The sequence below is a fragment of the Suncus etruscus genome, chromosome 1, assembly GCF_024139225.1.
Source record: "Suncus etruscus isolate mSunEtr1 chromosome 1, mSunEtr1.pri.cur, whole genome shotgun sequence".
Lineage (NCBI taxonomy): Eukaryota > Metazoa > Chordata > Mammalia > Eulipotyphla > Soricidae > Suncus > Suncus etruscus.
This window is the reverse complement of record NC_064848.1, coordinates 92087648-92112789: the sequence shown is the minus strand read 5'-3', so window position 1 is coordinate 92112789 and position 25142 is coordinate 92087648. Positions and strand designations below refer to the sequence as shown.

Genomic DNA, 25142 nt, shown 5'->3' with positions numbered 1-25142 from the left:
GTCAGAGGGAAAAAGGACAAATACAAGATGAGCTTACTCATTTGTGTTAAAACAGCATAACAAAACCAGGTAATAGACAACATCCAAGAATGACAAAGACTGCTTATAATTCTAGGCTACAAACATCAGATTACCCATCAATGGAGGTAGGAGTGAGGGGAAGGAAGAGGTGGATTAGAAGTAATTTAAAGATAGTGTGAAAGATGATGGCATTTTGGAGGTGGTGGGGTATAATGACTTAACTATGTACTTAAAAACCATAAAATTTAACACTCATTGTAACCATGTGGTCTAAATGAGAATTTAAAAAATGGCAGAGGGTGAAGTTCCTAGTAACTTTCATCTAAAAACCAGATACAAAATAATTTATACTCTCCCACTTTTATGAAATTCCTTAATAAGATTGATTATAGTGCTGGAAATCAATCAAGTTTGAAAAAGAAAGATTATGATGGGAAAGTAGCTGACATAACCGTTTGAGGTGCTACAAATTTTTACATCGTAAGTAGCTTTGTAAATATGTACATAAATAAACATTTATTGGGCTGGGGCCAGGGGGAAGCTTAAAGGAGTGGCGTGCATGCCTGAGAAGCCCAAGGACAGCATTTGATCTCTGAAACTATATGATCCTAAGAACACAGCATAGCTTTGTTGACCCAAGCACTGGTAGGCTTGAGCAACTCCACATCATTAGGTCTGAGCAATGAACCATTAGATCCACATACTTGAGTGGAATTTCATCAGGAGTGCCCCTAGACTGCCTAAATGTTATCTTAACACTAAGATTTGGCCACTTTTTTAGGTACTACTTCCTCAAAATACAATTAAAGGGAGCACCCTGAACATTTGTCATGAGGACTCGATTTAGACCTCATGTGATCAAACATCAACTGTCCAACCCTGAACTCCAAATCCCAACATTAGAACTGGCACAGTTTCCTGCAACAGCTCTAGGAATCAAACTCCCCTTGGGGAAGTCCCACTCAGGCACTAACTTGCAGCAGGCTAGGTTCATATAACATCCTGATGACAAGGAAACAGCAACAACTTTATCTAAGACTGGTTGTCTACTTCATCACCTAATCACCTAACGGTGAGATGAAATCAGAAGACACTCCATCCTTTAATCTGTGCAAAACCAAGATCACTAATTACAGAAGACTGACTACAACAACCATGAGAACTTCTGGAACCATAAAGACTCTATCCTAGACTTCATCCTAGGATCTGTGCATAAACCAAGATCTCTAATTACAGAGGACTGACAACCACAATTGAGCAGAACGTTTCCTGGCATCATAAAAAGACCTGGGGATTGGCAACTAACATGCCCAGAACCTTCAGTTAATCCCATAACAGTATACTTCAAGGGTGGAGAAATCCTGTATCTCTTAGGCCAAGGGAATTTCCTTTCTAATTTTCCCAATACCTATTGTGCCTATGAAAAACAACAACAAAAACCTTGCCACACCAGCCCCTCTTCCTTTTTTTTCTTTTTCTTTTAAATTTATATTTATAGCTTCTAGGGGCTATTCCCTGCTTTCTTTCTTTCTTTCTTTCTTTTTTTTTACTTTGTTTTCATTTAACAGAACCATAGTACATAAATCATATTGTTCTGACTCACAAATTAAGAAAAAATAAAAGTGGATAGTACCAGGGGCAAGCAGTCTCACAAGCAATGAGTGAAAATCAAACATGATCAGATCTGAATATCCAGCCTAAAGTCAACGACAATAGAATCAAAAGACCCAAACTACAACAATCTATACACAAAAGGGACCTGTTACACTAGCTGTCCAGGTGCTAAGGATGGAGGTATGGGATGCATTTTGTGAACAGGGGAGGAGGGAGGTCAACACTAGTGGTTGTGGGAATTACCCTAATTTACTGTTACTATGTACCTTAAATATAATGGTGAAAGACTTGTAATTCACATTAGTCTCAATAAAAGTTATTAAAAATACAATTAAAGGGAGTGGCTCAAATCAGAACAAGGTTGAAAAATTCTATTTGATGATAGAATAATTTTTCTAGATTTTTATTATTGTTGTTATGATTATTCCTCTACAATGAGTAATAGTAATTTCTTTGATAGTTCATTATTTCTTTGAAAGCACCTAGTAAGATGGAAGATGGATAGTCTGTTACCATTTGCATCTAGGTCTAAGGAAACAATAATTCAAAAGAAGAGAGTGAGCAGTGGGAGCTAACATAACTGAAACATTGACAAAGAGAACAAGGAGAGACTAGGGCAAACAGGTAACATAAAATTCCACAAATTCTCTTACTGAAGCTAATTCACAATTCATCAACCTACCATGATGCAATATCTGACGTCTTTTTAAGTTTAATTATAGTAATTCCTCCAAGCCAATTTTCGGAAATCATCCTGCCCCAAATTAATTTGATATTAAATCAAATTTTAGGCACAAGAAATATAAATTCTATCCTATCCATCATTAACTCTGGAAATACTATAGAAGAACCTTGAGTTATGGAATAGAAAGCAGTATACACACCATTTTATTGCTTTCATAAATTGTTAGAACCATGCGCTGTGCTTCTCTGACATATTTATGGAAGATGTTTCTGAGCATCACAAAGAAGGGAGTATGTGAAACCAATGAACAACGAAACATAGCTTAAGCAACCAATCCTTTCCAAACCTACTACAACTACAACAACAACAACAACAACAACAACAGGTGATGTAATGGTCAATCTATAACAAAAGAAAATATAATAAAATAAAAGGCTCACTAACAAACGACGTGGGTGCATTCTCACCTTTATCACGATCATAGAGTAAATCTTCTGTTGAGCAAGGGCTACCATCGTGGGATCCCGGGGGACAAAAAGGGGAGATACATGGTGAATGACTGCTGCAGCTACTGCTGCGCTCCTGGACAGAAGGAGTCTGGGTGTCAATGCTGCGTGTGCTGCTGCTCCGGTATTGAGCAGGGAGGGGAGCTCTCCGACCATCTGGTATATCCAAAGGCTGAAAGAAGAACCACCATTCAACAATATTTAGAGCACGTCAATTCCCTTGAATTCATATTCCACTACTAAACTGTATTTTTTCAAAGAGAAAAGATATGCATCTTGCATCTAAGGTTTGTGGTTTATCTTTATTAAATTTTTGTTTCAAATACCAAGGTGGCTAAGTTTGAAAATATCAAGATAAACTATCTTGAAAATTCAGTCCTCTGAAGGAGAGGTTAGTATTCCTAACAATACACCTTCAAAAACTAGAGCTTTTTTAAAAACTGTATTCCTTATGACAAGCAATGTATCTTGCTTGTAGTAGATATTCAATAAATACCTGTTAAACGAATGAATTAAACTGCTTGAAAAAATTACTCCAACTTATAAATAAGAGAATTATTTTATTTATCAGTATTTTCTATTTACTCTTTCCTATATTAAACTTTTAGAGTCCAGGAATGGAACCATGTTTTTATTTTCTTTGCAAATTACTCAACATTTCTATAAAGACTCATACTCAATGGATGATTTTAACACAACTTGGAGCAATTCCATTAATTTTGTATTCAACTCAGTAAGACTACTCATAGTTTTGTTTACTGCTTATGTATTCTGGTTGGCAAAATAAGAAACCTTTTTTTATTTATATTAGTTTTGGGCCTCACCTGGCAGCATTCAGGGTTTACTAATCCTGGCTCTGTGCTCAAGCTTCACCATTGGCAGTACTTCAGGGGACCATATAGGGGACTATGGACTGAATACAGATGAGCTACATACAAAGCAAAAGCCTTACCTGCTGTACTACCTCTCTGAATCCCAAATAAGAAATATTTATATAAAATAAAATCAGGATTAAGGGACATAGTACAGAGGTTAAGTATACAAGGCACTGTATACATCTCACCCCAAGCTGTCTAGTTGTAGCACTGGAAGTCTCAGAGAACTTCTAGGGTGGCCTTGGTGGTCACCATTGCTGCAGGGTTGAGTAATAGTAACAATCGGCATTGAACTATCAGGGCAATTAAGTACATTTTGAACTTGAGAAACCTTATGGCTAATTCATTAAATTTAAAACTAGTTTAATGTCTTTAAAACTAAAGAAGAAATAGTTTAGAACTCTTGGAGACATGACTAATTAAATGGCAACAGAGTTCCAGTAGAAGTGAACTTTAGACAGCTTATGTTGTAAAGACAATATTTTACAAAAAGTTTTCTTTGTTTGTATACTAACAAATATTTAAATACAAATGTATAAATATAAAACCACATCAGTAGTGTCCAAATTCTCTGGTACAGAGATATTTGCCTAACATTTTTGATTAATTAAAAATGAGGCTGGAGCTATAGCATAGAGGTAGCATGGGGCTGGAGCAATAGCGTAGCGGTAGCATGCGCCTGACCCAGGATGGACCTAGATTCAATTCCTGGCCTCCCATATGGTCCCCCAAAGAAAGGAGCGATTTCTGAGCGCATAGCCAGGAGTAACCCCTGAGTGTCACTGGCTGTGGCCCAAAAACAAACAAACAAAAGTTTAAAATAATATAAAAAATTAAAAATATCCAAAATTCTCAGAAGAAAGCAGTGTCTTTCTTCTGAACACTTCTGAAAGCATTGTAACATTAGATTAGCCAATAGTTTTAGATGACATTAAAAGGACAGCTCACAAAAGAAAAAATAGACCATCAAAATTAAAGATACAATGCTTCAAATATGATTATCAAGAAAATGAAAAAGTGAAAAGACAATTCACAAAATGGGAGATAATTTTAAATCATAATCTGATAAAGAACTTTTATCAAGAACATGAAGAGTATGATAAAAAAATTTTTACAAATACAAAATAAAACACCCAATTTTAAAATGGGGCAAAGGTAGGCCAGAGCCACAGTAGAGTGGGTAGGGTGCTTGTCTTGTATGCAGCCAACTCAGGTCTGATCCGATATCCCTTATGGTCCTTCAAGCCCGACCAGGTGTGAATGAACCATGAAAAAGCAACCAGGAGTAAGCCAGGTGTGGACAAATAATGCCCCAAAGTAAAAACCATAAAATAATAGGAGACAAAGATCTTAAATGGCTTTTCCAAAGAAGATATACAAATAAGCAATAAATACATTTGAAAAGATGTCTAACATAATGCATGTAATTTAATGTCAGGATGAGTTGCTTCAAATACAAGATGATGCCTGTACTTAAGAAGACAATTACGGGGCTGGAGAAATGGCACAAAGGGCAGGGTCCACCTGCATATGGAAGACCTGAGTTAAATCTCTAACACACCATATATGATCTCTACAGAAGTGATCTCTGAGCACAAGACCTAGAGTAACCTAAGCATACCAATGCACCCTATACATGCACAAATAAAAGACAAATAAATTGCTGGTGAGATGGAGAGAAATTAGAACCTACATCACTGTTGGTAGGAATGTAAAACTGGCAGAGTACGATTACTTTGGAAAAAGTCTGGCAGTTTCTCAAGTTATCATACCAATAATTCTACTTAGTAAATACTCAAAAGAAATAAAGAAGCGCAATATTCATATAAAACCTATGTACAAATTTTATAGAAGTCTTATTCATAACAGACAAAAAATATAAATAATTCAAGTGTTCATCAAATGATAGTTGGGTAAATAAAATTCTACAACTGAGATTTATTTGGCAATAAAAATAATGAAGTACTAATACATGCTACAACATGAATGAACCTGAAAACCATTTTATACTAAGTGAAAAAAAGATAATTACAAAGGCTACTTATTGCATGATTACATTTATACTGAAATTTCTAGAGGAAATAAATCCACAGATTATAGAAAATAGATTAATGGTCATTTAGAAAGGGTACTGGAGGGATATCATTGCTAAATGAGGGGACTACAAAAAGGATCCAGAGTTTCTAATGGGGTGATGAAAATGCTGAAAAATCTATTGTGATTTTTATAATTTCTATGACCATGCTGAAAACCACTAAATTCCAACCCCCAAATAGCAAGTTAATTATATCTACTTAAGCTATTGTCCAAAAAAGAACTTCTGAGCAATTTAGTAAAGAACAAAGAGATTGAACATCTCATATAGGCTTACCTTGGATATTTCCTCCTTCCCATTATTTTCTCTAATGAATACCTTTTCTAATTCAGGACTTATTCCTTCTACATTGCAGGGCACACGTGAAACAGATGATTTTGGCACTGCTATATTTGACAATGGCATAGGAACTGATCTTGATCCAATAGCCTAAATTCAGAAGATAAGGTGGTGTCAAATTATTTTGGTTAAAGAAATCAAGAACTTTTGCATGTAAAATCTCAAAACCATAACTCCATGAGCAGGGTTGTTTTGATATTTCAAAGTAAAATTCAAATATACATATTAAAATTTAGGTACAAAATAGGCAAGGAAAAATATTTTATGAAAATGGGTAAAGATAAAACTCTAACATATACATTTAGTTAGCAGATAGGTAAACAGTCTTCTGTGCTGCTTAAAATCTTTCCATTTTCTGTTTTCATTGAAACAGTATAGTAGAAATTATTTAAGTTAAATTTTTCGTGTGACTCTTGTAGTTTGCTGTGTGTATACTGAAAAGATTCCCCCCCCCCACTATAACAACTGCCTTTTTGTATTTTCATTTCTACTTTGTCAATCACTTAATAAAACCTATTGAATTACTAAGGTGGCAACAACATCATGGTAAGTCCTACTGCATGTATCCTAACAGCTGTAAGCTGATTACAAGTCATTTGAAAAAGTTTTTGAAGTTTTACCGTTAATCTTTCACAGCTATCTTATGAGGATGGTGACAAAAACAGTAAGAGAAGCCCATAAGCTACTCAAATGTACACAGCAGAAAGGAGGTAACAAATAAAGATTAATATGGTAGAAAATAAAAATGACTTATGATTCAAATAGTATTTTGAGTGATACAGTTGACATATATGAGTCATAATGATGTGAGTAGCTAATAACTAACTAACACTATTAGTTCCCATAGTCAGTTCTGTGCTCCTACCATCTGTGAATTGTTGCAAGTAATGTTCTTTCTTTCATTTTGAGGCATGAGATTTTCTTTTTGGATTAAATATACTTTTATAAGTTTTAAAATAGTTCACCTATTATGATCTATTTTTAATTTTAAATTCTAAATAATTTCCTTGAGCTGGTAATCCCTATAGAGAGCTCCACGTGTAATTTTACAGTACATTTATTGTAAGAAAAAAAAGCTTTTTTTCTGTTTCATGTATAAAAAATACTTTATAGTATTTGGTATTATTTCTCATACAATCTTAGAAAACATATTTTCAATAAGCAATCTCTTTTAAACTTCCATTGTAACTCAACATTTTTCATTATTCAGTTTGAAAACTATTTGTTCTTCTCATGCACATATTTGTTAAGACTATCCACTTATATCTCTTTCATAGCTATATCCTAAAAAGAAAGCCATACAATACTATTTAAGTATGAGTCACAAGTAGTAATTTTCATTTTATGTTCTAGCGAATTATTAATCACTAATATATATGTTGTTCATACATACATTGGTTCCTGCCCCTTATATTACTGTAATTTCCTGAGTGATAGTTCTAGAAATATCATTATCCTGGCATTAGGGGTTTTAGTTGTTTTGGAAGTAGTTGTATAAGGATCATTATCAGTGCAGCTTGGGTACCAGATCCATGGTGCTGGAGGTGAAACAATTTGAACCTCGTGCCTCATATCTGGCCTATCACTTGAACCACATTCCTGAAGAGAGTATTTTGTTTGTGACTTTGGATGCCAATATACAATTTCTAATCCTTTTGAATTTAAAGTTTGGATTTCTTCTGTTTGTTTGTCTTTGGGCCACACCCAGCAGTGATCAGAGCTTATTTCTGGCTTCCTGTTCAGTATCACTCTCAGGGAACCATAAAGGGTGCCTGCAACTAAACACAGGTTGGCCACATGTGAGACAAACACCCTACCTGTTGTACTTTTGTGCCAGCACCAGTAGTTAATTTTTTGTTTACGTGAGTCAAATTTTAGAGGATTAATGGGTATCTTCAGGATGGGTCTTCCACCAGAGACTAAACCATAATTAAAAACTTAGAACTATTGGTCCCACCCTTCTGTTCTCTCCAAAAGTGAGAAGAGCTGAAGATTTAATTATCAATTTTTTCTCCCTCTTCTCTCTCTCCCCCCACAGACAGTCAGACACACACACACACACACACACACACACACACACACACACATGAATGATAAACACTGTAAAATTCTCTAACTGCTAGAAGGGTAGAATATACTCGTTGAAGAGTAGCATATATTCTAACTCATTTGGAACAGAACGGGTTGCACTCCAAATTATCTTTGACCCACAACGTATTTTTCACTGGGTTATTTATCTACAGACCTTTATTTTTCTTTTTTGGGACCATACCCAGTGGCACTCAGGGATTACTCCTGGCTTTGCACTCAGAAATTGCTCCTGGCAGGCTTGGGGGACCATATGGGATGCTGGAAATCAAACCTGGATTGGCTGCGTGCAATTAAACACTACTCTCTGTGCTATCTCTCAGGCCCTCTACAGACCTTTTTTGTGGGGGGGGAGGTCAGGGGGAGCTTGAGACATTCCCAGTGGTGCTCAAAAATTGTTCACAGAAGTGCATGAGAACCATGTTGTGCCAGGAATTAAAAGGGATCACCACAAGCAATGCAGTATGTTTTATCCTATCTTATCTTTTTCCTTCTATTCTTTTTTTTTCTTTTTAGTGACCAATAAATAAAAGCATTTCCCTGGGTTATGTGTACTGTTATACAAGTTAATAAATTTCAATAAGGAGCTGTGGAAATTCCTTCTTTAAAGCCTGTTAATCAGAAGTACAGGTGACAAGCAGAAATTATAGAAGTTGTCTAAAGATGCAGAAAGTAGTCAGATTGAGCAATTCTGTGGAGCTCTGTACTAATTTAAGTTAATTGGTCTTATAGTAAGATCATAGAGACCGTGTTGGAATCTAGAGTTGGAAACTGGTAAGCATAAAATCCATCACATACACATTTGAGGTCACAAATTCTACAAGTACAGAGTACCTTTCCCAGTGTTAAGAAAGAAAAAATTGCTTCGCCTAGATACTCATCCAGCCAGACTCACTTTCAGGTTTGAAGGAAGTATACATAGCTTTACAGACAAACAGCATCTCAGAAACTTTACAGACTCAAAACCAGCCTTAAAAGAAAAACTGAAAGGTCTTCTTTAAGACAAGACAGATCAACAGAGACACAACAAACTTCTACACAAAGATGGCATCAATTCCCATGACAATAATTTCTTTCAACATAAATGGACTAAACGCACCAGTAAACAAAAACAAGAGTGGCAACATTCTGCTGCCTACAAAAAACAATCTAAATAGTCAAAACAAACATAGCCTCAAAATCAAAGGCTGGAGGAAAATCATCCAAGCAAACAACTCCCTTAAAAAAGCTGAAGTGGGATTCCCCCCTCACTCCAAGGAGGGGCCCACACACACTTCCCCTGACAGCTAAGGGCCACTTGGTCGCTAGGGGCTGGAGTGGTGGCTCAAGTGGTAAGGCATATGCCTTGCCCATGCTGTTCTAGGACAAACCACGATCCCCCAGCGTTCCATACACATACACAAAGCTGGAGTGGCCATATTAATACAGATGACACAAACTTTAGACTCAGAAAAGTTTAAGGCACAAAGATGGTCATTTTCTACTAATCAAAGTATATGTACCACAGGAAAAAAATCACTCTCCTAAACTTAAACGTACCCAATGAGGGACCAGCAAAATATTTAATACAATTGTTGACAAATCTGAAAGAAGATATCAATAGAAATACAGTAATAGTAGGAGACCTCAACACTGCAATGTCACCCTTTGATAGGTCCCCACACAAGAATATACTATCTCATAAAAGAAGCATGGAAGAAAGTGGACTAGCAGATATATAGAGAGAGCACTCATCCTCAGAAACCTGGATAAACATTCTTCTCCCATGCACAAGTGTCATTCTCTAGGATAGACCCTATAAAACATATCTCCACAAAGTCAAGAAGTACAGACTACCTTCGAAGAGCACAAGGCACTAAAATTAGAAGTGAACTACAAAGGGTCAGAGAGGATAAACTTTAACACCTGGAAATTAAACAGCACACTGCTGAACAATCAGTGGGTCAGAGATGAAATCAAAGAGGAAATCAAGGGGCCGGGAAGGTGGCACTAGAGGTAAGGTGTCTGCCTTGCAAGCGCTAGCGTAGGACGGACCGCGGTTAGATCCCCCGGCATCCCATATGGTCCCCCCCCAAGCCAGGGGGGATTTCTGAGCACATAGCCAGGAGTAACTCCTGAGCGGCAAACGGGTGTGGCCCAAAAACAAAAACAAACAAAAAAAAAGATTTGTAGTAGTGCTACATTAAAAAAAAAAAGAGGAAATCAAAACATTTCTGACTGAGAAGACTTAACAACAACAACGACCTGCTTACAGGACAGGGCTCCCTGCATTGCCCTTTGATTGTAAGGTGAAACAAGAGGACGCTCCACATCCTGACTTCAATGTAGGATATGCAGATTCCAGGATCTTTAATACAGAAACATGATACCAACAACAGAGACTGTGTGAAAAATAAAAGTGTGTTGGCACTACAGACAATGTCTTGGATTGGACGATCTAGCTTGCCTGGATCCTAGAGCTGGTCTTGTGCCAGGAAACTTCAGGGGTCGGGTCTCTTTGTATTTAGGTCAAGGTTATTCCTTTCCATGTCCCTCATATTTTGGTGGGCCTATGCAAATAACAATTGCCACTCTAACACTATTTTTACTGTGCTCCTTTGACTCTAATCCTTAAAAAGAACCCACTTAAAACTTGAGGTTAACTTAAGCTAATATGCATGTATGTGGAAATGTAAAAAAAATACTATGCCTGTAATGTTTAAGGAGTTACGTAAGGTTTATGGCTTTAGTGTGCTGTTAAGAAATATTATAATGTGTTACAATCTGGGGACTTGAGGGACAAAGTAATTGTACATGGATTCTGTCTTATTTATCTTAATGTTCTTTGGCTGAAATTTCAAAGTTAAGATATCAGCAAGGGGACTTCTGGGAATTATGTTATGGGTGATTGTCCTTCCACTGTAACTTTACCTTGTCCTCTTTCTTTGCATCTTTGTTCTCATAATTAAAAATAAAAATTAAAAAAAAAAACATTTCTGGAAACAAATGACAATGAAGACACAAACTATCAGAATTTATGGAACACAGCAAAAGCAGTACTAAGAGGAAAATTCAGTTTTACAAGCACATATCAGAAAGGAAGGGGCCTACACAAATAGCTTAATGAAACAGCTTTTAAAATTAGAAAATGACTAGGGCTGAAGAGATAGCATGGAGGTAAGGCATTTGCCTCGCATGCAGTGGTTCAAATCCCGGCGTCCCATATGGTCCCCTGAGCCTGCAGGAGTGATTTCTGAGTGTAGAGCCAGGAGTAACCCCTGAGCATTGCTGGGTGTGACTCAAAAACTAAAAAAAAAAAAAAAAAAAAAAAAAAAAAAGAAAATGACCAACAAAATAAGCTGAAAATAGGTAGGTATAAGAAAATAATAAAGCTCAGAGCAGAAATCAATAAAATGGAAATCTAAAAAAAATTTGAAGATCAATGAAAGCAAAAGTTTCTTTGAAAAAAATAAACAAGATTGATAAACCACTAGCAAAACTCACAAAGAAACGAAGACAAAGAAACTTAATAAATCAGATTAGAAATGAAAAGAGTGAGATCACTATAGATACTGCAGAGATTCAAAAGGTAATCAGAGACTACTTTGAGAAACTCTATGCCACGGAACACAAGAACCTGGAAGAAATAAATTCTTGGACTTCTACAACCTTTCACAGTTAAAACTGGATGATCTAGCATATCTAAATAGGCTCGCAACTGAGGAAATTAAAAAATAATCAAAAGTCTTCCCCAAAACAAAAGCCCAGGCCAGATGGATTCACTAACGAATTCTTTCAAACCTTTCTAAATGAACTACTACCAACTCTTCAGGCTTTTTCATGAAATTGAAAAATCAGGAACACTCGCAAATAGTTTTTATGAGGCTAACATCACCCTGTACCAAAACCAGACAGAGATGTTGCAAGAAAACAAAACTACAGACCAAAATCCCTGATGAACACAGATGCAAAGATCCTCAACAAAATTCTATCAAATAGGATCCAATGCCTCATCATGAAGTGAAGACCATACACAACGACCAAGTAGGATTCATTCCAGGAATGCCAGCATTAAAATATGTAAATCTATCAAAACTAATACACCACTTCAACAACAACAACAACAAAAAATATGATCATATCAATAGATGCAGAGAAAGCATACAATTAAGGTCCAACACCCATTCTTTTTTTTTTTATTTTTTTTTTTTTTTTGGATTTTGGGTCATACCCGGTAGTGCTCAGGGGTTACTCCTGACTCTATGCTCAGAAATCGCTCCTGGTAGACTCAGGGAACCATATGGGATGTCAGGATTTAAACCACCGTCCTTCTGCATGCAAGCCAAACGCCTTGCCTCCATGCTATTTCTCTGGCCCCAGCAGCACCCATTCTTAAATAAAAACTCTCATCAAGATGGGAATAGAAGGAACTTTTCAATATAGTCAAGGCCATTTACCACAAGCCAATGGCAAATATTTTTCGTAATGGAGATAAATTATTAGCCTTTCCTCTAAAATCTGGTACAAGACAAAGCTGCCCTCTTTCATCACTCCTATTCAACATAGTGCTGGAAGTTCTTGCTATACTGATTAGGCAAGAAAAAGATGCCAAGGGCACTGAGATAAGATGGGAAGAAGCCAAGCTCTCACTGTTTGCAGATGACATAATATATCTAGAAAACCCTAAAGATTCTACCAAAAAGCTTCTAGAAACAATAGATTCATATAGCAAAGTGGAAGGCTACAAAATTAACACATGAAGATTAATGGCCTTCTTATATACCAATAATGAAAAAGAAGAAATGGACATTAATAAAAACCACCCGCAGGGCCAGAGCGATAGTGCAAGCGGTAAGACATCTGCCTTGAGCACGCTAGCCTAGGACGAACCACAGTTTGATCCCCCAGCATCCCATATGGTCCACTAAGGCAGGAACGATTTCTAAGTGTAGCAAGGAGTAACCCCTGAGCAACACCAGATGTGGCCGAAAACCCAAAAACCAAACAAACAAACAAAATCCCCTCATTCACATTAGTGTCACACAAACTCAAAATCTTGAAGAGTCAACTAAAGACATGAAGGACCTATACAAAGAAAACTACAAAACACTGCTTCAAGAAATAAAAGAGAATACAAGGAAATGGAGATACATACCCTGCTCATAGATTGACAAGGATTAACATTATTAAAATGTCAATAGTTGGGGCCGGAGAGATAGCATGGAGGTAAGGCGTTTGCCTTTCATGCAGGAGGTCATCGGTTTGAATCCCGGAGTCCCATATAGTCCCCCATTCCTGCCAGGAGCAATTTCTGAGCCTGGGCCCAGGAATAACCCCTGAGCACTGCCGGGTGTGGACCCCCCCCCCCCAAAAAAAAAACACAAAAAAAATGTCAATAGTCCACAAAGCATTGTATAGATTTAATCCAATCCCTCTAAGGACACCCATGACCTTCTTCAAAGAAGTGGATCAAACACTCTTGAAATTCATTTGGAACGATAAACACCCACCAAATAGCTAGAGCAGCCCTTGGGAAAAGAAGTATGGGAGGCATCACCTTCCCTAACTTTAAATTGTATTACAAAGCTATAGTCATTAGAACAGCATGGTATTGGAATAAAGACAGACCCTCAGATAAGTGAAATAGATTTGAGTATTCAGAAAATGTTCCCCAGACATACAATCAATTAATCTTTGATAAAGTGACAAAAAATGCAAAATAGAGCAAGGAATGCCTCTTCAACAAGTGGTATTGGGGCAACTGGTCAGTGGCTTGCAAAAAAAGCAAACTCAAACCTCCATCTAACACCATACATAAAGGTCAAATCCAAATGAATTTAGGAACCTGCTATCAGACCTGAAACCATAAGGTATACTGAACAACACGTAGGTAAAACAATCCATGACATCGAGACTAAAGTCATCTTCAAGGTGGAAACAGCACTCTCCATACAAGTGAAAACAGAGATAAACAGATGGGACTATAAAACTGAGAAGCTTATGCACCTTACAAGAAATAGTGCCTAGGATAAAAAAGCCATCCAAAGAATGGAAGAAACTATTCACCCAATACCCGTCAGACAAGAAGCTAATATCTAAGATATACAAGTACTGACAGAATTTTACAAGAAAATAAAAAATCTAACCCCACCAAAAAATGGGGAGAAAAAATGAACAATTTCTTAAAGAAGAAATACAAATGGCCAAAAGGCACATGAAAAAATGTTCCAAATTTTTTCTAATCATCAGAGAGATGAAAATCAAAACTATAATGAGGTACCATCTCACACCACAGAGACTGGCACATATCACAAAGAACAAGAACAATAAGTGCTGGCGGGGATCTGGGGAGAAAGAAATTCTCATTCACTGCTGGTGGGAATGCCATCTATAGTCCAGCCCTTATGGAAAACAATATAGAGATTCCTCAAAATCCTGGAAATTGAGCTTCCATATGATCCAGCTATACTACTTCTAGAGATATACAGTGAAAACACAAAAATGCAATACAAAAATCCCTTTCTCACATCTATATTCATCGCAGCACTATTTACAATAGCCAGTCTGGAAACAACCAAGATGCCCTTCAACAGATGAATTGCTAAATAAACTGTGGTACTTATACACAATGGAATATTATGCAGCTACCAAGAGAGATGAAGTCATGAAATTTTCCTATACATGGATGGACATGAAACTATTAACTAAGTGAAATAAGTCAGAGAGAGACAGAGAGACACACACACAGAATAGCCTTGCTTATCTATGGATTTTTAAAAAATTAAAGACATTATTATGATAATGTCCAGAGATGAGGACCTGCTCACAGTATGAAACTCAATTCAAAGAAGGGTGAGTACAATTAGAGAAATAATACACCAACAACTACCATGACAATGTTAATGATTGAGAGAAGTAGAATTCCTGTTTAGAATAGAAGCAGAGGGTGTGGGACGAGAGAGATGGGGGCTGTTGGTGGGAATGTTGCACTGGTGAAGGGGGGTGTTCTTTTGGGGACTGACGCCCAACTACATTCCTGTTTGTAATCACGGTGTTTAAATAAAATCTAAAAAAAATGGCATGGTACTGGAATAATGATAGAACCTCAAATCAATGAATTAGAATAAAAAAAGAAAAAAAAACAATTTAGGTATTTGTCTAATAATTAACTCATTAAGAGCTCATTTTTTTCCTTTGATGAAAAACAAACAGATTAAATAAATCTAAGGTACACTTCATTGAGCTTCAAAATTGACCAACATTTGCCAATCTTACTTCATCTGAACATTTATTTTCCTGTTCTTGTAGTATTTTGTTATTAGATTTTGGTTTTCTGGCCATATCTGACAGTGCTCAAACCACCTGGCAGTGGTTTACTCCTAGCTCTGCTAAGCGTTATCACTCTTAGATATGCACAGCAGATCATATATAGTGTCAACCATAGAAATGGATTTGGCTTCATGTAAGGCAAAAGCCTTATTACCTACCAACCTTCTTGAAGTGTTTAAACCTTCTATCAACAAGCATCTTATGTATATAAAAAAGTATATTTATGCATAAACAAATACCAAATTCAATGAAAATTGTCAATAAATATATTTTTAAATTAAATCAGCAAGTCAAGATATCTATAAGTGCATTGAGCTCTTACAGAAAATGTGACAAAAAGAAAAAATAAATTAATTCTAGATGAAACACTAAGGTAAATGTGAAACTTTGCTTGAAATATCTTAGGTCACATTTACCAATTACACATTTGTTTTACAGTGTTAATGGGTATACTGGTATATATATTCTCATTTTCAGTATGCAATTCATTGGCTTTATAATGTTTATAGTCATCCAATTATCATGTAATCACATTTTACAACCTTCAATCATCATGCCCTGATATTCCCTAGAGTCTCTTTATAGTCATTCCCCACTTCTAGTATTTTCTGCTCTATAATTTAACCTTTTCAAGATTTAAATTATAGTGACTTTAGTATGGTATCTCTGAGATTCAACCATGATGCTGTTATATACTACTGGTTCACTTTTTTATATTAAATAGATATATGCAATGTTTATCCATTAACAAGCTGGAGTTTCTATTTATTATTATGAGCAATACTTCCAGAATACTGATATGAAGTCTTTTTTGTACATCTTTTTTGTCTTGTGTGTACCTGTTTTATTTACTGCGAGAAGATATTAAAGAGTGCTTTTTTCTAGACTAGATGCTAGCATATGTTCAATTTTTGAAGAAAATGCCATGGTTTTCCATAGTGAGTATGCACCCAAATTTGTGGCAGCTCTGGTAGATCTACAATATCACCAACACTTGGTTTTTTTAGAATCTTATACTTTAGTTACTGTAATAAGTCACCTAATAAGTTGTAATAATTTTATTCATTTGCTTTGATTTTCTAGTTTAACAAGTATTTCTTTTTCTTATTGCTCTAATGCCCTTAAACTACTGGCAAATTTCAGACATCTATGAACTCCTAGTTGGGGAGAGAGGCTTCCCCAGTAGTGCTTAGGATCCTACAGGCCACGCCCACTTTCAGTCCAGAGGTGTGGACCAGAGAGTTTCATAGGCAGTGCTGAGTGTCACCAGGAACAGGGCTATCCACAAAGGTGCTTGAGGGGAAGGAAATAATGTAATGCCATAGATAGTAGAACTTGGGCAGCATGTAATCTTTAATCTGTCTCCCAGGCCCTATAGTCAAATTATTTTTTTAAATTTTATCAAAGCTGCTTTCAATACTTACAGTTATGTTCTTACCACATTTCTAGTTAGGGAAATTAGTAAGTGCCATACTTTTACTTATATTTATCACATAAACAGTTCAATAAATCAAGAGTTGTCTCTACTTTTATCTTCTAAGTCAATAAACTACACTAATATTTTAAATCAATGTTTCCAAATATTAAATCATCCTTACCTTTGTAAAATAACACCTAATTGAATCTGTTTGATAAACTACTTGGGTTAGTTCTGCAACATCAATATGCTATACTTAAATTCTATGTTTCAGTTATTAATATCAATACGTTAGTTAATTTTTTCTACCAGAGCACTTCAAAAATTTTGTTTTATGAGTTATATTAGAAGTCATTCCTGGAGTAGAAGGCCCATTAAGCATTCACAATACTCTATTTTTTAATTTAAATTTTAGACACCAAGATTTATAATATTGTTAATAGAGTTTTATGCATGCAACATTCAACACACCCTTTATCTGGATTTCCACTTCCCTCGACAACACTGTGTATTCCCAAACCCTCAACCCACCTAAACCATACCCCACACACCCTTCAATTCTGTAGACCAGTTCTCAGGTCATTTATTTTTTTTATACATGTGGGACAAATGGAATTAGGAACTGTTAGGAAGATGACTAAACGAAAAAATTATAATAGAGGTTTGATAAGGCTAATATGACCCCTAAGATCATTATATTTTGTTATGTTTATTATTCAAAGAAGATTACACTGCTAAGTTTTTTAAATTCTAAAGTAATTGTATTATTACTTAGTAATAAACCCCTTTACCAGAAGTTATTTCAATCTAGAGATGATAGCTTACCTGAGTATGATTAATTGCTATGTGGCTGCCATGGAGAGGTGACTGACGATCTTTCTCCTTACTGTGCCGAGTACTTTGTTTACTCCTTTGGAGCTGCTGCCTCAGTTTGGCAATCTGCTTTTGGAACACAGGAATTGAAGCAACAAGGAAAATAAAACAAGTTAATGTCAATTTTAAGTATGTATTTCATTTTCATATATAAATTACTTTTTCTCAACAATTTTAAGGAGACAGCTTATTATATGATACATTATGACTTATTCTTTTAAGAATCTGGATAGAAATGCATAACTCATTTGTACAATTTCAATAGTAATGTTGGTAAATACAGGCTACATGTTTCCATATTATTTCAAATTTGACATTTGTCAGAACATATTTTCCTTAAGATGGTTTTGCAACATAAAAACATACCTCACACATGCCTATTTTTTATTTTATAAAGAAAGGAAAAGATCTGAGGCTTCACAAGAAGTGTTCAATCTGAGCCCTTCAACTTAATTAAAGAGCCCTAGGATATGATTCGATGATGTTGTATACCAGGAAGTAAGGGCACCCAGGAACACATTGAACAATGCTGGGAACTACCAGGACTGTACCCAATGATCTTGGGAGGACATGTTACAAGGAATAGAATCCAGGGAGAGCATTTGCTCATTGACTAAATGCTTTTACTATTTCTTGGCCCCATGTGAGCCCCAGAATATTCCAGGTGAAGTACTGATGAAGTACAGGTGAAATTTTGGCAAAAACTGCAAATTGAGGGCCATGGTACAGACTAAGGAGAACCAGTAAGTATGCTGCAGGAAGGAAACATGGTTAGGAATCACTCCTCTAAGTCTATATTTTATCATATCACAACTCAAGTTCTTGATCCTCATGTCTAGCTACTACGGTTACCTTGATAAAGGCCCAACACAACCTTCCTCTACAAAGGGAGCTTTTAAGTTACACTGACTAGAATTTTAAAAACTAACCTAAGATAAATCCTGTGATCAGAATCTTAAAAGCTCACAAAACTAGAGTGGGCCGGTAATTGTCACAGATTTTGGTTATGGGAAGAGTAGAAATGGGTGAAGGTACAATTGTTCAGTTATAGGATGAATAAGCTCTGGGGATAAATACAAGTGACTAGTTAACAACTCTAGATTATATATTTGAAATTGCTAGAAGTAGGTTTTAAAAGCTCCTACCACACACAGATTAAAATGTATACTTATATTAAGTAATTATATTGTATAACTTACACTTCCATAACTTTCATTATATATAACTTAATGTTAATTATACCATACTGCCAGAAAAAATAGAAAGAGAAAACTCCCTTTTTAACATAAAACGATTAATAAGAACATTTACACCAGATTTATAAGGGAAAATAAGGGGCCGGAATGGCAGTACAATGGGTAGGACAATTACCTTGCATGAGGCAAACCTGATTTTCTATCCCAGGCATACCATATGTCCCCCAAGCCTACCAAGAGTAATTTCTGAGTATATAACCAAGAATAACCCTGAGCATAGTCAGATATGGCCCAAAAACCAAATTACAAAAAAAGTTAAAAAAGGAAAATAAGTGACCATGAATCATAAAGAAATATTTTGTATAGAATTAGTATAAAATAATGAAAATATCTGTGTAACTGGTAGATAATCGGGGTAATGGTTACACTTAAATGTGAGAACTGCAATATATTTATTGTAAATTTTTAAAAATCTATTTTTTGGGGGGTTGGGTTTTTGAGCCATACCCAGTGATGCTCAGGGGTTACTTCTGGCTATGCATTCAGAAATTGCTCCTGGCTTGGGGGACCATATGGGACACCAGGGATCGAACCAAGGTCCATCCAGGGTCAGCCGTGTGCAAGGCAAACGCCCTACCACTGTGCTATCATTCTGGCTCCAGCTTTGTTTACTTTTGTCCTGTTTTCACTATAGTAGTTCACTTTCAGAATGAAATCAAATGCACCTCAACTTCTGCTTTCAAAAGATTGTTGTGAGAACTGGAGTGATAGTACAGCAGGTAGAGCATGTTGCATACAGCCAACTTCAGCATCCCTTATGATCCTAGAGCCCACCAGGAGTAATTCCTGAGTGCAGAGCCAGAAGTAAACCCCTTAGTACCACTGAGTGGTACTGTGTGGCTCAAGAAATAAACACACACACAAAAAGATTAGCTGTATAACTTTTTCTTCAGGGATTGGAGAGGGAAATGTTTCTTAGAATAAACTACATTTTACAGTAAGGTAGGAAATGGAGAATCAATTTATATGGCTTACAAATAGCAGTGGAAAGGGAAGTAGGATTTTATGATTTTTAGAAGAGAAAGCAAAAAGTAAAGAAAGCCAATTTAAAATGGTTTAAAAGAAGACATGTGCCACTTCTATGTGAATTTCCTCACTTGTTTTTAATAAAAACTTGATATAGATAACTTTATTATTTCCATTTTTCAGGTGAGGAAACTGAGATGTAGAGGGTTAAAAAGCATGATAAACATTAGTAGTTAACTTTAAAAGTAATACTATATAAAATAAATTAGAAATAAATGTTTAGAAGTAGAAAGTGGAATTCCAGAGTCTGTTCTTTTAATCATTATTCCTTATTGACTAATGGATCATTAATACCACAAAGAGACAAAGAAATTTTACAAAGTCAAGAGACATACCAGTGAGAACTAAAAATTTAAGAGTAGCCAACAAAAAGGTAAAAACATGAAAGAAACACTATACATACACCCCCCCCCAAATTTTGGGGTATTTGCCTTGTAAGAGGCTGACCCAAGTTCAATCCTTGGCATCCCATATGGTCTCCTGAGCATGCCAAGAATGATTTCTGAATGTAGAGCAAGGTTCTCCTGGCTCTGCCAGATGTGACCCCAAAACAAAAACAACCAAAACAAAATTAAAAAAGAATTCTTAGAGACTAGAAAAAGATTGATTGCATGCAATCAATCTGGAATCAATCAATGGCACCACAGCCCCCAAGCACCGTCATAAATGATCCTTGAAAAGAGAGAACCTGGGGAAAGCTCTGAGCATAGTGTGGCCTCCAAATCCAAATACCACCTCCATCTCCATCTCCATCTCCATGAAAAGTCCCTCAAAACAGTAGGTCACAAATCCACTTAATCCCAAAGATTAATTATATCTATATTTTATACATAAAAAACTCTCAAAAACTTTCAAATGTGACACAGCCAATAGCAGAACTACTTCTTTATCCTTTATTTCCTAATACCTTTCTGTTTTCTAATCAAAGTTGGTGAAAGTTATACTATATAATGTTTAAATATAATTAGAAGGAAACTATGTGCTGGTTCATAAACTCAACCACTTTGTGAAGTTATTTCCTTTGTTAATGGTGAAATTATACCAAGATGTGAAACTGAAATAAAGATGAACAAAAATTTGATTAAGCAATTTAACTGACTATATACTGATATACTGATAAATTTGTAATTTTCAATAAACTACATAACCCTAAATTAGTCCAATTTCAAATAGTATCCAAATGTATCCAATTTCAAATAGTGTAAAGATTTAAGATATGTTTAGATGTCATTTTAATATGAATTTAAACAAAAACTTCAATAGATTAAGTACATGTAATTGTGAGGGTTTAGAACAGTTTCTTTAACTTCAATGAATATTCAAAGGTATCTTCGAAATATTACCTTTTAGAGCCAGTGAAGATGTAAAAACAATTTGCCCTAGTAAACTATAATTAAAAAGAGAGCAGTCAGTAAACACTGAAAGTTAATAATGTTAGAGCAGAAGGCATTCTCTTTTTATCTTTAAAAGGGAAAAATCTCCATAAATTATGTCTATCAATCATTATTTGATCAGAAGAGAGAAGGATCAGTACTCATTTTACTTGCTGTTCCAGATGGTTCCATCTAAAGCAGTTATTATATAATGAAAAACTATTCTATCACTTACTGGTTATATAAAAAATACAACATATGATTTTTCCTTTTTTCCACAGGAAGACTCAATAATAGACCTATTCTTTCTACTTTTATCAAAATCAGAGGTAGACAAAAAATAATCAAAACATAGTATTATTTATGATCCTCTGTGAGTCACCCTCTGTTAAAAAATAAAAACAATTTTATTTATTGCTTGCTATAAAAAGTTGATGCCTCAAGCTCTGTATTTCTTTCCAATAATCTGATCTTTTGTTCAGGTATCTCTATTACATGAATTTTAGGGGCTTGGGGAATTATATAAATGTGCTATCCTTCTTGATACTTGTGTTGTAAAATAATGAAGTACACTGTCTCTTATCTATGTCTAATGACTTTTACCCGGCTCCATTCTAATAGGTTCACCTATTAGAATAAAATAAAATAAAATAAAAACTAAGACCTGAGAGGACAGACCTACCTCCCTCTTTTTCTTGAAGTGGAGAGAGGCATGAAGGGACTTGATGGACTGGTAAGTGACTCCCACTGGCAAAACCAGAAAGACTGAACAAGGATGGCAGATTTCCTACCGTATTTGAATCCAATAGGACTAAACTACCAGCTAGTAACTGGACATCAAAAAGTGTATTTCCGGGCTGGAGAGATAGCATGGAGGTAAGGCGTTTGCCTTTCATGCAAAAGGATGGTGGTTTGAATCCCAGCATCCCATATGGTCCCCTATGCCTGCCAGGGGCGATTTCTGAGTGTAGATGCAGGAGTAACCCGAGTGCTGCTGGGTGTGACCCAAAAAAAAAAAAGTGTATTTCCCAGGAACCATGGGAAAATTTAGATATGAGAGTCATTGTAGAGGGTTGCTTTGGGTCCTATAATTAAACTGGCCTTGAAAGATGGACAAAGCTCAGTAGCCAAGAAAGAAACTGAAGTTATTTCTAGAATTCAAGAGGCTAAGGAGAGTTAAGCACTAAATCCAAAAGACTAGATATACAACAACAAAGGTTTTCCAGGAATCCATGAAATTACTGTTTAAAAAAAATCAGTTTTAAAAACAAGTCAATCCCAAGGAAAGTTAAGGCCACTTACAATAGTACAAGTCTAGTAGGTTCACTTTTTTTTTTTTATTTCTCTCTCCCAACATCTACGAACAGATGAGTCAAATACATTATAAATGGACTAGAGATGAGTTGAGTAAAAAGCAGAAGGGGGAGGGCAATACTATAGCAGGTCAGGGCTTGCTTTGCACTAGGACAACCTAGATTTAATCCCTAGCAACCCATATGGTCCCCTCACAAATCATAAGTGAGAAAGAAGCTGGGAGCTCTAACTATAAAGGGATTCTAGAGCTGGGGAGGTAAAGGGAATATGAAGACACTTGTTTTCACATGTGGTGACTCTTTGAGTCTCTGAAGGACAGGTGCCACTCCTAAACACAAAGCCATACTATCCCCTGGTCACAAAGAGGTGTGGTCCCCACCACTCAAATAAGAGATTTGAAAGCATTTGCTCATTAAAAGAACTATAGGAGTGTAGACATCAATTTCTAATCCTCCATCATAGGCAGAATAGATAAAAGTTCTCTCAGTAAACAAGGGCAGTGGAAGTTAAAATGTCCTTTTGAGATTATCCCTTCATGCCATTTTTCCTAACATGCAATTAAGCTTTTTTAAAAATAGGATTGTATTGGGGCCAGCGAGGTGGCACTAAAGGTAAGGTGTCTGCCTTGCAAGCGCTAGCCAAGGAAGGACCAGGGTTCTATCCCCTGGCGTCCCATACAGTCCCCCGAAGCCAGGGGCAATTTCTGAGCACTTAGCCAGGAGTAACCCCTGAGCATCAAACGGGTATGGCCCGAAAAAAAACAAAAAAATGAAAACAAATAAATAGGATTATATTATTTGAAATTCTAAATGTTTTACATACTATAGTACAATGAGTCTCACTCATTTGATGTTATTTACAAAGCATCACTAAAGCCTAATAATACATGCTAAAGAAGTTTTAAGAATCAAAGAAGCAACTTAAGAGTCAGAAGCACATGTCTTGCATATACAAGGCCCAAAGGCACCATGTATTCATCTGCACTAGTGGATGACCCATTAATAGCCCCCAGCACTATTGAGCTCCTGCACCAACCGGCCCAGACAAAATAATCACACTGGAGCAGCTTCAGCAATCTCAAAGACACCTTGACAGACAGTCCCTCCAAATTAAAAAAAAAGTCATTCTCCCCTTTACCGTAACATATGACAAGTGTCAACTAAAACTATTATGAATTAAATAATTATCTTTCACTTAACTCTATTTATAAATTAATCTTAAATTGTGTTATATAAACAAGGAATTAAATGGGGAAACCAGTAGAAAAGTATACTTATTTAGTCTGTGAATTTTAAATAACAGTTGGGTTAATAAGTAACAGAAGGATTAACCTAATTCAAAGGAGGAAAGAAATCTTCGGGTATAAAATTTATAAATTTATAAATAAAAATGAGGAATCCTGGAAAAGCCGGCTCCCTGTGTGTGACACCAGGCAGGGAAAATCCATGAAAGTACACCGGCCCAGTGGGGCCCAAATGTGAAAAACTGTGAGTTTGACCTGTATATGTCTGTCTACTGTCCTCTTGCGTGAAACTCTTGCGAGTGGGGCAAAAAGAGGCTCCAGAAAACTCGCTCGCCCAGAGGCCATTTTCAGGGAGGGACTACACAGCATGAAAACCAGCAAGACTTTGTAAAAGCCGGCTCCCTGTGTGTGACACCAGGCGGGGAAAATCCATGAAAGTACACCGGCCCAGTGGGGCCCAACTGTGAAAAACTGTGAGTTTGACCAGTATATGTCTGTCTACTGTCCTCTTGCGTGAAACTCTTGCGAGTGGGGCAAAAAGAGGCTCCAGATGAGCATGGCCGCTCCGCTTCGCTACGCAGCCATGCACTCTTTCTAAGGAAAGAACACCATTGCAACAAGAAGGAAAAATTACACTAAGAACGGTGCTATATCACAGAAGCAAACATTTCTCTCCAGACTGTCTTCTCTGTTGCATGCTCGGGCCTAATATTTGACCCAGTGTGAGGCTTCATCCACGGAGGACTCCCCTCCCTTAGAGGCCAGTCAGCCCATCCAGAAAGGGAGGAGCCAGGGGAGTGTGCTGCCTGCATCATATAGACAATGAATACCACCACAACACGTAGAAAAACCCACAATACAAGTGTGACAATGGGGAAACAACGCAGGCCAGCATCAGACATAGAGAATGAAGATGACAATTCTGAGGACCAGATAATGACCAACCAACTAATCAACCTCTCAGATAAGGACTTTAGACTAGCAATATGGAAGATGCTCAACGGACTCCAAGAAACCATGGATCGAGTTGAACAGAACACTAATAAGAACCAAGAAAATATGAAGACAGAAATCACAAAACTCCAAACTGAAATAACATGTCAACTAAC

General features: G+C 36.3%; 1 protein-coding gene across 1 annotated transcript in view; it reads right to left on the bottom strand.

The window, feature by feature from the left end:
• The window catches only part of GLCCI1 (glucocorticoid induced 1), a 107128-nt gene that overhangs the window by 22039 nt on the left and 59947 nt on the right, over positions 1–25142 (bottom strand). The window contains exons 4-6 of the mRNA XM_049768980.1: positions 17774–17887; positions 6073–6225; positions 2788–2998 (exon numbers count right to left, since the gene is read on the bottom strand). Coding sequence (XP_049624937.1) covers positions 2788–2998; positions 6073–6225; positions 17774–17887 — 478 coding nt within the window. The remainder of the gene's footprint in view (positions 1–2787; positions 2999–6072; positions 6226–17773; positions 17888–25142) is intronic.